Below are 12,205 nucleotides of genomic sequence, written 5' to 3'. Positions count from 1 at the left end.
ATCTCATTTTGTTTTAACCTGGATTAGCAATTGCCAAGTGCAACACTGATCCTATGAAATATTTCACACACAAGAAAGATGGGGAAGGCTTGGCTGAGCTCCATGTTTCTTTCCCTCAAGTCACTTAAGTTTCTTTAATGTATATGTGACTAATAAATATATATATTTGTTTTGACTTAAGTTAGAACTGTGTCTGAGGATGACAGTTGCAGTGGACCACCATATTGTGTTGAATTCTCAGCCATACTTGAATGCTTTTCAAGCATTGATTTGCCTATATGGTTCTCTCTATCTATGGCAGGCATTAGCTTACAAGAGACCTCTTAGATACAGCAGCTGTCTTTAGTTGACATTTTGTTGTTTGAGCTTGTTCCTGACTCTTCTTTATAGGTCAGAATTACAGTTTTTGATTAAAGCAGAAATACCAGCTTCAATAAGCGATCAGTCTTGTGTGAATTCCTGTGTATAAATATGCATATATATATATGTACATACACATTATGACACATTTTCTTCAACTTCAGAAAAAAGAAGCTATGTTCCTGAATTGACTATTTGGAGCTGAAATTTTGTGTCTTTTGTTGAGTTAAATGTGACCGTTGTGTTCTGAACTAAACCTTGCACTGATTTGGCTGTGGCATGTCTGGCTGGTGGTTTGTTTTCACTTCTGGGCGTGTGGATTATTTTTGCCTCCTTGGGCTTTGGCCTGCAAGAAACTCTTTGCCTGCTAAAACGCTTAACACAGTTTGTACCATGAAGCACCTGACATTTACCTTTGCAATCCTTCTTAGTGTGGTCAGCATCACTTCTGTAAAGCAAAGCAAAGCACTCCTCCTCCACTACTACTACTACTACTACTGGAGCCGTAACAGCTTTTGAAAACTGTTATGCTTTTTTTGCTTCCTGATTTTTCCTAGGTAGATAAGGTCCTAAAATCTTAAGTGAACTTTGAATTCATTATCTTCTCTCTTTAGACAGATATGACATGTCTTTGTTTCAACAGCTCTGCAAAGGCAGAAAAAAATGCCCCGTGTTGCCTTCAAAACCAAACAGCTACTTCCTACTCCAGCTACCAAAGGAGGTAAATTAGCTTACAGCCATTTAATGAAATCCAGTTAAATTCAGAAAATTGTTCCCTTGTGCTTAGACTTATGCAGTTGAAATAATGCAACTGGAGTCTAACAGCAAGTGCTTTTATTGGTGAATGTAATGGCATAAATGCTCCTTTATAGAACATTTCAGCATTGACTATTGGCTAGCTGTTGACTGTTGTGATCTTCCTTCATATGCTTCTTATGAAAATAAATGCTAAGTTTTAGCAAGCTTTGATCTTAAAACTTATTATCAGCACTGCTTTAAGATTGCTTAAATACCTTAACTGATAAAATAATCAGTTGTGTTAGAATTTATCCTATGTTCTGCTTTAGAAGAATAAGAGTAGTTTATATTAAGTTGGGGCAAACTCATGTTTTCTAGGTTTAGAGATGGTGCCTATACCTTTGTTTTGGGCAATAGCACTGCCCACTGTCTTGGAGTTCTCAAAAAGACTGGGTATGATTTTAAAGAACTCATTGATTACTCTTACCTCTTAATGGTTTTACAATTCAAGAAAAGTTAGTGCTAAGCTAAATTCTAAAGAGAACAGCTATTTAATTCAACTTGCCTTCTTCTTTATTTTAAAGTAGTAGGCATATTCAGAACAGTTCTAAGGTTGCCTAACACTCTCCAGATAGACCTTTAATTATTGGGTCCTTAGTTGTCATTTTTATTCACTCTTCTTAGTAGCCTGCTTGGGATAGCTGAACCAAATTCTTCAAGCCTGGAAAACTTGGATACTTTTCAGAAATTAACAACTGCTCCTGGTTGAAGGTGGAGCTGTTGGTTTAGACTTAGGCAGATTATCTATCCCATTGTGTTGCCCTTAACTTCAATATTCTTTGTATAAAATCAGCACACATAATTTAAAACTGCTTAATACTTTGGTTCATAATACATAATTTCAAAATATAGCTTGCATTTGTCATTGCTAAATGAGATATTTTAAAGAACATTTTTTCTAAGTATTTTGAAGCAGAAACATTTGCCAAGTGCAGTGCATTTGCAGAATACACATGTAGCATTTTCAAAGAATTCTGCCTTACGTCTATTATTCATGTCATTTTGGTTTGGCTCCCTATTAAAAGTTTATAATCTTAGCCAAATTATCTTTGGAGAGGCTTCTTCATGTTCATATTGCTATGACTAGGTGTGTAGAAAGTTTTTGTGGGTACAGTGTAAAGCTAGTCAGTTCAGAATTTATGTGATTTGGTACAATAGTTTTTTGAAAGAATGAGTTCTTTAGACGCAAGGTCTTGAAGCCCATTATCTCAGTTCTTTTTGTTCTTGGACCATAGCATTGTTCTAATTATTTATTGATATTTTGTGATACACTCAATAGCAGTCCAGACTATTTGATCATTCACAAAGCACATTTTGTCTCAGAATTTTATTTTGGACTTTAGGGCTTTCTGTGTCCTTACTCCTGAAACACCAGTCCTTTTTCTGCTTAGAATGGTTAATGGATGGATAACCTAAATGTCTTCTTCCACCTAAGTTCAACAATATGCTACTTCTCTGGCTCTATAAAATACCTCTAACAATCTCTTGCATTTGTTTTAGAATACTGTAAATTCCTTTTTAAAGCAGGAAATGACAAGTTTAGGTTGTGTGGCATACTTCACTGCAGTTATTTACAAGAAGCTATAATTCTCCTTTCCTTCTTATATCAGGATGTTGCTTGCTGATCAATACTCTGGGTGGGTCGGTCGGTAGACACAGATAGATTATACCTATAGGGCTAAGATTACGCAAGGTATTTATTCTCAACACACGTGTTGTTGTTTGTTACTACATATTCCTCCATTATTATTATTTTTGCAATGCTTGCCTTAAGTGAAGGGCCATTATTATGTCATATACGGGAGACCATTCAGTTTTGCCTTGAGATCATTAATATTGAAAAGTATCAGTGTGGATAGTTTCTCTAGAAGCGTGGATGTTCATAGATGTTTTGTAAGCAAAAGGCTTCTGTGTAATGGAATTAACTAGGCAGTCTATTAATAATTACATAAAGCTGGTCAGGGTTTGGAGCTCAAACAAAGAAATTCTTTTTTGAGCCACATGCTTCCTCTTGTAAAGGACCTTTTGTTACAGCAAAATTCACAGCTGTGTGCAGTAAGTGGGCAGAGTGGGGTGTTGGAAACTGAAATATTGTATAAAGTGAGCTTGGATGGTCTTTCTTATAATTTGAATAGAAAGGACTAGGGAATCTAGTTTTTGTTTTATTTTAAAGGGTATGTGAGACTGTAAGAATTCCCCCCCCCAAAAAAAAATCTCCAGTTTTATTCATAAAGCTCATGTTATAAACATTGTTCAGTTGTTCAGTTTTGCTGCCTGGGGGTGTTTGTTCATTGTCTGATCATTGGCTTGTCTTGTTCCATAATGCCACTGTGGAATGTTCCTTAGAAACATGCCAATAAGGATTCTCTATACACCTTTATAAAGATGCTGTAGCCTGTGTAATTTGAGGGTCATGGGAGTTTTCAGAGCTTTAAGAGCAATTCAGACTTGGTTATGTGAATTTAGATTCCAATAATTTCTAGTGTGAGTTTGTAGTATTGTTTTTTTATTTATAAACCCTGCCTTCATCATATTGATTCCAGCATGTAGTTCACCTCTGTGAAACACAAGGTCTAGCTACACTGTCTGTGAACTATAGTTATACTTCCTAGATTTCTTAAAGGAATAGCATCTTATATTGTCTGTGATTAAAACCTTCTCCATTGCTTTTAACACTCAGACATTGCCTCATATTTATGGTATACTCCCTAATAAATGTATTTTCACAGTGTACAGAACAAATTCAGTAGCAATGGGCATTTCTCATACTAAATGCATGTTTTTTAAAAAATCTGCAGTGCATTACAAACTCTGCTAGGTTTGCTACATCATCTTATGAATAATTTGGATGAGAAGGACTGTATGCATAATACATATCTACCCCCAAAGAAAGTGTTGAAAACGGTCAGACCAAAATAGGCACAAAACTATTTCTCTGTCTGTTAGCATAACTGATGATAGGTGTCCATTTTTATACTGCCACACATCAAATGTCAGTCTCCTTCAGTAGAACATTGTGAGTGTGTAGCAGGCTATACACAAACTCTGACCTTATAAAAAGATGTCTAAAACATCCATACCTCTGTGTTGTGTTGTGTGAATCTGTAGTACATTGCAGGTGCTGAAACAGTTTCTGCCTATTGTTTAAGCTGCATTTTGTTGTTTCTTCGCCATTGAAAATGACATTCTTGTTTTGCTGATTTTCCAGTTCCTTCTCCCAGTAAATTCCGGTCCCCAGCAGCACCATCTCCTCTGGCTCTGAGACAGCCGGTAAAAGCGTTTAGTAACCATGGACCTAGCTCTGCTGTTCCAGAAGCTGTCCAGCTTTCACATAGCAGCTCTTCACCAGGGCCTTTAGCAGCTCCCAATTCAGTCTCTCCAAGCCCAGCCAGCAGCATCAACAGTGCTACGCTTACAAGACCCGCAGGGACAACAGGGATGAGGAGTGGTTTGCCAAGACCTAGTGCCCCCTCCGCTGGGGGCATACCAGTGCCTCGTAGCAAACTTGCACAGCCTGTTCGCAGGTGAGTCTTGCTTTCATTTTAAGATTTCATACTGCAGAAGCAGTCTTCCGTAGAAGTGCTTGCATGTCTCAAACTCCAATAGTGTATCATTTGTGCTGTGCATTAATAGCAATCCCAGTTCTCATAGTGCTGTTTTTATGTAGTCAGATGGGCACCACTGACCAACAAGATAGAGGTATTTGCGGAGTATTGGGGGGTCGGGGTACAGGACCTAAAGACTGAGAATGAGCGTTCTCAATGGTCACAGAATGCTGGCTGAAGTGGGTTGGGCTATGGAAAACCAGGGAAAGGCATCTTTCAGGTAACCTGGTTGCAAGTCATTTAGAGCTTTATAGGTCAAAACCGTCACTTTGAATTGCACTCGCAATCTAAGAGAATTGGCAGCCAATGTGGGTGATACAAAAGGGGAGGAATACGAACATTAGATTTCACTCCCATAAGAAGCCCAGTTGCAGCATTCTGAACTTGTTGAACTTTCCAAACTGTTTTCAAAGTCAAGATAAGAGATGACTAAGGAAGCGATCACTGTAGCAACATCAGGTGGTTTCAGAAAGGCACGCAGCTCAGCTGGTGCACCCATCTTAATTATATAAAAGAAGGCTAAGGCCCTAAAATCCAGATATAAGACTGGGTTGAATTCACCTGCAAACTGTGAATCCTGCCTTTTCTGTGGGAGTTCAGCCACTTTAAATGCTGGATGAACATCCAAACTGAAGCCTTTTGCTTTTGATCAGAAAACCCTCTGTTTTGCATAGTAGTAGTAGTAGTAGTAGTAGTAGTAGTAGTAGTTTATTAATTGAATTTACATACTGCCCTATACCCGGAGGGTGGTTCACATAAAAAGATCACAGTATATAAAATAAAAATAAAAGCAATAACCCACTAATACCTCCCCCCAAAAGGGCTACATTTTTAAAAGGTATGGGATGTTGATCAGGTCAACCAAAACCCTGGTTAAAAAGGAACGTTTTTGCTTGGTGCCTGAAGGTGTATAAATGGAGGCGTCAGGCGAACTTCCCTGGGGAGAGCATTCCACAGACAGAGAGCTATTGCAGTTCCCATTTGCTAGCCCTCACTGAGTTCAGTATTAACACCAATCATTTACTACTTCTCTCTCAGTTGAATGTAAGTGGCTTTTGAGCTAAAGAAGTTGCTGTTGCCACAATTAACTTCAATACAGAGGTACAGCCAAGCTTATGCTTTGTTATTTTCACTGGGCGCAGCTCACCAGAAGCCATTCCATTGGAACTCTTGTGTTTTAATGCAGTTCTTGTTCATTTCAAGATAGCTTGCACAAAGATAAAAGCCCCAGTAGAATGTGCTGTTTGTGGGCGGGTCAGTTTGGATTGATTTTGGTACTAGGTTAAATTTAAGAGAAAATAATTGGAGCAGTCTTTTCAGAAACCTGACCTACCTGAACAAAGTGAAATGAAAAAAAGATCAGGCAGTATTTATGATAATTGCCTTCCTGGATCAGGCTAAGGTCTTATCTAGTCCAGCATCTGCTCCCAATAGCAGCCAGCCGGATGTATCTGAAATGCTAAAACTGTTTAAATGTTAGAGTTGACTGTTAGTTACTCCAAGCGTATATTGTTAAAAGTTAATCTAATATTGGGGATAACTTCTTAAAATGAACAATAGTTGGTACTAATACCTTCAGTGAACTGTAATTTTAAAGAAGCAGTTGCACTTGTATATTATGGTCTAAGACTTTTGTGGGAATGTATTTTTGTGTTTCAGAACATTGCCAGCTCCCAAAACCTATAGCAATGTGAAAGATGAGAGTTGGAAGGACGGCTGCTACTGAATTGCAAAGCAACATTGTTCAGTAGGTACTCCTTCCCCAGGCTAAATGACAGATCAATATGCAGACTGATCAGATAAGACTTTGGGGGTTTGCAAATCCCCAGACCTCTGTCCTTAATTAGCACAAGCTGGCAGAGATTATAAAACAGCACTTTAATGACATTAACATCAGATACTTGGTGATCACTCAAATCACTTTTACATGAATCACTTTTCACCTCCGGAGCTTTCTCTCCTCTGCTACCTAAAAATTGTTATAAATGCTCTCATGGATACAGTGGTCAACATCTGGGCAAACACCTAACACAATGCCAAAGAAACATCTATCCTGAAAAACAGCATGTAAAATCGTAAAAATAAAATTAAAAATAAAATCTAAAACATCCATACGTGACTTGATTTGATTTAAGGAAAATAATTTTCTGGAGCTGTAGTATGTAAACATTAACATATTAATCAAAGGGGGGAAGCGGCTTGCCAAGTGCTACTGTGGTAGTGAAATCCTTTTAAACAATTGTGGAAGATTTGGATGAAGAAATTGCTGAGTCTCAGCAGGACCATTTTATCTGGAGTCTCATTTGGGAGTGGTAGGGAAGCCATGTCATTGTTTTTATCTTTTTGAGCAGTCTAGATGCAGCAGACCTCATATATCTGGGTTGGATAGGTTGCATCTTTTTATGTTGATTTCTTGACCCAAACTGGTTTTGTGTTGTTTCATTTGGCTTGCCAAAAGGGCTTAGTATCAACTGTACAATCTTTCTAAACTTAGCAGTTCCTGGCTCAGGAAGATGGCCTTTGCTATCGCAAACGACATTTTGAAAAACACAGCTCACACTATTTTGAGAAGTCCTTTTTCAGATGAAATTTCCTTGAAAAGGGAGAAATTGTCCATTAAATCACACCTCAGTGCTTAATAGCCTGGAACTCAACTGAACATGCGTAGAGTTAACATAAAGAAAAGATGACTATGCACTTATGCCCTAGAGATACTAAGGAAATGAGTTGTACTGTTGATACCAAATGATTATATTCATGTGGGTAACGTTTCATGGTATGAGGGAGTTTTCTTTATCTTTTTTTAAAGAAAAAAATGATTAGCTTCCTAAACTAATTTGTGTTTAATTGTAAATACTTCTTCCGAAGTTATTGCCCATGTTAGTATTTTAACTATGTACTTTGCCTTACACCTGTATTTTACATTGTTGGTAAGAGTTTAAAAAACGAAAAAAACAACCCAGCCATATATGTTTACAAGATATTTAGTTCCTCTAGTGGCTGTCAGACTAACCAATACTTATCACTATTTTTACTTGTTTGCAGGGTTCCCTGCTCAGTTAAAATACAAAACAAAACCCTGCTGCCATTGACACCCTATTTCCCTCCCTTCACACACATACATACCTTTAAAATGTTTTTGTTTTTTGCTGCATTGAACGACTGAAGATGTGAAAACAGCAAGCTGGGAGCAGGTCTGTTGTAAATGTCTCTATGGATGGGGCAGTCTCTCAGTATGACATCCGCTGTGAGTCTGCAGCACTCATGAAGTTCTTGTTAAAACAAGGCAGCCAAGATACTTTTTATGTAATGACTGAAGAATCCAACAGGCTCTGTTGGAATGTGTGGTGGGTTGCCTTTGAACCTCATTCATGCCTGCCTCATAATATGTGTGTTTTGAATTTTGCAGCAAATGGTAATTCATCCTAGAATTTCACAGTCCTCGGATTTTTAGTTTTCTTAGTTTAGTGGATTAAAAGCCATGCAACTTTTACTTGAATTGGATAAGTGAACAAGACAGAATAGGACCAGATCTCTGATCAGCAGTTTCGTAATCCGCGAGCAGTCGTTATTGGTTAAACAAGAAGCCCTTCATTTTGCCATGTTTAAGTCATGGGATTCCTACTGCAGGAGTTTTTAGGATGCTGATTTCTAAAGACACATTATGGGAAGAAAGGTTTATGAACAGCTCCAAGTACCCAAAAAGATGGGGCATTCTTTCCGATTCTCGGTTTAAACAGGTCTTCTAAGTAGATTTCTTCACAATTCTTTCCAATGCTACTTTTTTTATATGGTGGAATGATACGCACTGTGAATCATAAGCACAGTCTCGGAAGTGGAATTCATTTTAATTAAAAAATACTTCCCCTGATCTTTACATCCAGTTAAAAGTCTGCCTGGATGAAATCTACTGATCTGGTGTGTCTTCCGAAATCAAAGTAGCCCATAACCTGTGGGAAACCTGAGGCAGGATTAACAGTGTTGTACTGTTAATCCAACACATGTGATGTTGAGCAAGAAAAAAGAATAGGAAGCGAGGTACCAAAATATTTTAGGTAAAACTATCGGGCTTCATTTTTCAAACTTGGCTCTAATGAAGTAGATGTTGCAATCTTCAGAAGTGAGGAAATTCAAATTTGTGCTTTTATTAGGAAAATGTTTATTTTATGTTGTTCAGAAATTCAGATGTTACCTTTTTAACCAAGGTGCATCGCCTTATTTTATAAACCACTTTTTAAAAATCAGACTCAGCTGTTCAATCATTTTGAAGGTGTATTAAGTTCTGGAAACATCCTGCTGCTACATCATAATAAAAATCCAGCAAATACAAATTCCTGAAAGAAGAAAACTGCCAGTTTACTAGGGGAGATTTTGTGCATTACCAGTTTATTTGATTACCAGGACATCCTAGGGCTTTATGTGTTTAGAGGTTTGGGTATATTGAAGAAGTGTGGAAACATGAATTTGATAAACTAGTGCCTATGATTTTCTTAATTTATGTTTGATAATAGTAGTAAGGGTTTTATGAATGTGGATTATTTTTAGTGCCAACAGCTCAGAATTGTTGTATGTATGTAGGCAGAAAAAGGAATTCTGCTTCCAAAGTTATTTAATTTTTTTCTCAGTGTTTGAATGTTTTTGTAAGTGTTAATAAAAAAGTTTAAAAAAATGGAAAAAATATAAATATTCTTACCACAGCATTCTTTGACTCTTTTTAAAAAATAAAATAAAATCTGCATATACAATTCAGCATTTGAAGTTAATTTAATTACTCTGGTCATCTTCATTCTTTAGAGATGTACTTACTATTGGACATCTGTGATTTAGGGCTAAGCAGCAAAACAGGAGTAAAAATTTACAGGCATACAGGGTTGCGCTTGTTCATTTTGCTGGTAGGACCAAATAGCTTTGTAGGAGGGATTGCCAGTGGGTAGGTTAAAATCCCCCTCCCCACTTGCCACTTTGGTCTTCTCCTTACTGTGTTTTATTAAAAAAAAGCATTGCAAATTCACATCAAAGAACTTGTATATGTTGTTTCTGATTTAATTGGGGGGAAAGTTGCTGCTTTGCCTTTTGTGTATGTATGTGTGTATATATGTGTGTGTATGTGTGTGTGTGTGTTTCTGTATAGGTGTGGGTAGGAGAAGCAATTCTACATGGCAATGGTTCTTTTAACAAGAGAACACACATAGCTTTAGAACAACATCTACTGCAGTGTTTCCCAACCTTTTTTGGGCAAAGGCACACTTGTTTGAGGAAAAAAATCTCGCGGCACACCACCATTACAGCCCCGTGACGTCAGCATGCAGCGTCACGCCGGGAGGGACGTACGAAAGTGAAAGTTTTCAATTTTTTCCCCTCCCCCTTGCCGGGGAACCTCCAAGCTTTGGGGGTGGGGGGGGAGGAGGCAGCAAAGCGAGGGACTGAGGGACGGCGGCAGCTGAGGCGGCGGCGGCTGTTGTGGTGGTGGCGGCGATAGCGGGCGGAGGAGGGGGCGGCGGCGGGGCCGAGGTGGCCGGCGGCGGCAGGGGAGGCGGCGGCGGGTGGAGCAGGAGGGCGGCTGAGGCCGGTGAGGGAGTAGGGTTGCCCGGGGCTTGAGGAGCCGTCGCAGGGAGTTGCTGCTGCTGTTGTTGCTGCTGCTGCCCGGACATGCCGGCCTCCTCGTCCGCTGTCTCGCGCTCCTCCCTTTTGCACGCGCTGCCCCGCCGCCGCCCCATTGGCTGGGTCCTGTCAGCTGATCCTGTGTTATTTCCTGTGTGTGTGTGTGAGGGGAGAATGGAGAGAGAAACCTCGGCACCACCACCGCGGAGCCGCCCCCGGCTCGACGCAGATCCTCGCCGCCGCCGCCTCTCACCGCCCGACTCGCCCGCCTCCCTCCCACGGCACACCAGCCAACGTCTCACGGCACACTAGTGTGCCGCGGAACACCGGTTGGGAAACACTGATCTACTGGCGATGTTTATCTTCCTTTCTGTGTAAAGAAAAAAGGCCCACACATGGTTGCATGACAGAATTAAGCAGGCAGATTCACATCTGCTTCCCTTATTCACCTAAACAGCTGTATTTGCCTTTGCCTATACAGAGCTTGTTTCAATTCAAATATTTTTCCTCAATTGGTTAATGTCTCTTAGAAGTGTCTGTTTGAAATAGCCACTATGTGTCTGTGAAAATTAGATTGTATCCAACTGAAACAGATGCTGATAATATTTGTAATGGTGTATTTTAAGTGATGTTAATTAGAACTCAAAGGCTTTCTGGTTAAATTACCAGCATCCAGTTGATTTGTTAACAGTCAAACTTTTCAGTGTTTCCACATAGCTGGCCCAGAGGATTGCTTAGAAAAGGCAGCTCCTTTTGATTCTTCATTATTTGGAAAACTTGAGTGAAGGGAAATGTACAATCAGTAGTAACACTGCTGGCACAATACAGTGGTACCTCGGGTTAAGTACTTAATTCGTTCTGGAGGTCTGTTCTTAACCTGAAGCACCACTTTAGCTAATGGGGCCTCCTGCTGCCGCTGCACCGCCAGAGCACGATTTCTGTTCTTATCCTGAAGCAAAGTTCTTAACCTGAAGCACTATTTCTGGGTTAGCAGAGTCTGTAACCTGAAGCGTATGTAACCTGAAGCGTATGTAACCCGAGGTACCACTGTACTTAGTTTCAGAAGATGGAAGAAGCAACAGCGAAAAATTCACATTTTCTGCCTATAATACGTTTGCAGCCAGAATATAAATATTGTGTTCCTTTTGTAGGCCTCATTTTAAGCAATACATTTACAGGAGAAGGAACCTTCAGTGAGAATGAACAATTTCAGCCAACAACAATTGTTTCTATTTTATCTGACTTCCGTACCTCACAACCAGGCTAAAATCTTAATAGCGGGAAACGAACCTTTATCAAATAGGCTTAACAACTGTACTCTGCACTGAGTGCTGGAGAAAGAACCATGCTGCTTTGGGAATATATGCCCAAAGATTCAAGGTTTTCTTGGATAACTTGTGGGTAAAATGTAGCAAATTGGTTAACAAACAAAACTATACTATACAAAAACATTAATCTTTTTATTGGTAGCAGCAAGACAAATAATAGGAAAGCACCAGATTTAAGAAAAAAAGAATTGTAGAACTATGTCTGAAATAATTCAAGTGAAGAAACTAACCAGATGTTAAGATGTCTCGAGTATGAAGATGATTTTGTGGACCTGTAGGTTTTCAGTGGGTGAAAAGAGCGAAATTCTTCCCTCCATACATAGCACAATCTATTGTGGTGAAGGTAAGAAATTGTAGCCATCTCTGTCAAATCCTAATGTGTAATGTACCACATGATACTGTTTTAAGGGTTATAGGGATTTGTTTAAAATATATTAAAATGTGAACCTTTCACAGCCTCTGTTATACAGCACCATGTAAGCTAATGCCTGAAATGGGGCCTTGTAGCCCTTA

The 12,205-nt window shown here is 39.2% G+C and overlaps 1 protein-coding gene across 4 annotated transcripts in view; it reads left to right on the top strand.

The window, feature by feature from the left end:
* The window catches only part of SLAIN2 (SLAIN motif family member 2), a 34,386-nt gene extending 25,596 nt beyond the window's left edge, over positions 1–8,790 (top strand). For 2 of the 4 annotated variants that reach the window (XM_081208887.1, XM_081208885.1), the window contains 3 exons: positions 1,004–1,081; positions 4,367–4,682; positions 6,423–8,790. In XM_081208887.1, coding sequence (XP_081065013.1) covers positions 1,004–1,081; positions 4,367–4,682; positions 6,423–6,489 — 461 coding nt within the window. In that variant the 3' untranslated portion in view covers positions 6,490–8,790. The remainder of the gene's footprint in view (positions 1–1,003; positions 1,082–4,366; positions 4,683–6,422) is intronic. The other 2 variants (XM_081208886.1, XM_081208888.1) reach the window with 1 other exon arrangement.
* The last annotated feature ends 3,415 nt before the right edge of the window (positions 8,791–12,205 follow it).

The sequence above is a fragment of the Podarcis bocagei genome (genome assembly GCF_964188305.1).
Source record: "Podarcis bocagei genome assembly, chromosome: 9".
NCBI classification, from domain to species: Eukaryota; Metazoa; Chordata; class Lepidosauria; order Squamata; family Lacertidae; genus Podarcis; species Podarcis bocagei.
The sequence above is the reverse complement of the archived record's forward strand: the minus strand, read 5'-3'. Positions and strand labels throughout refer to the sequence as shown.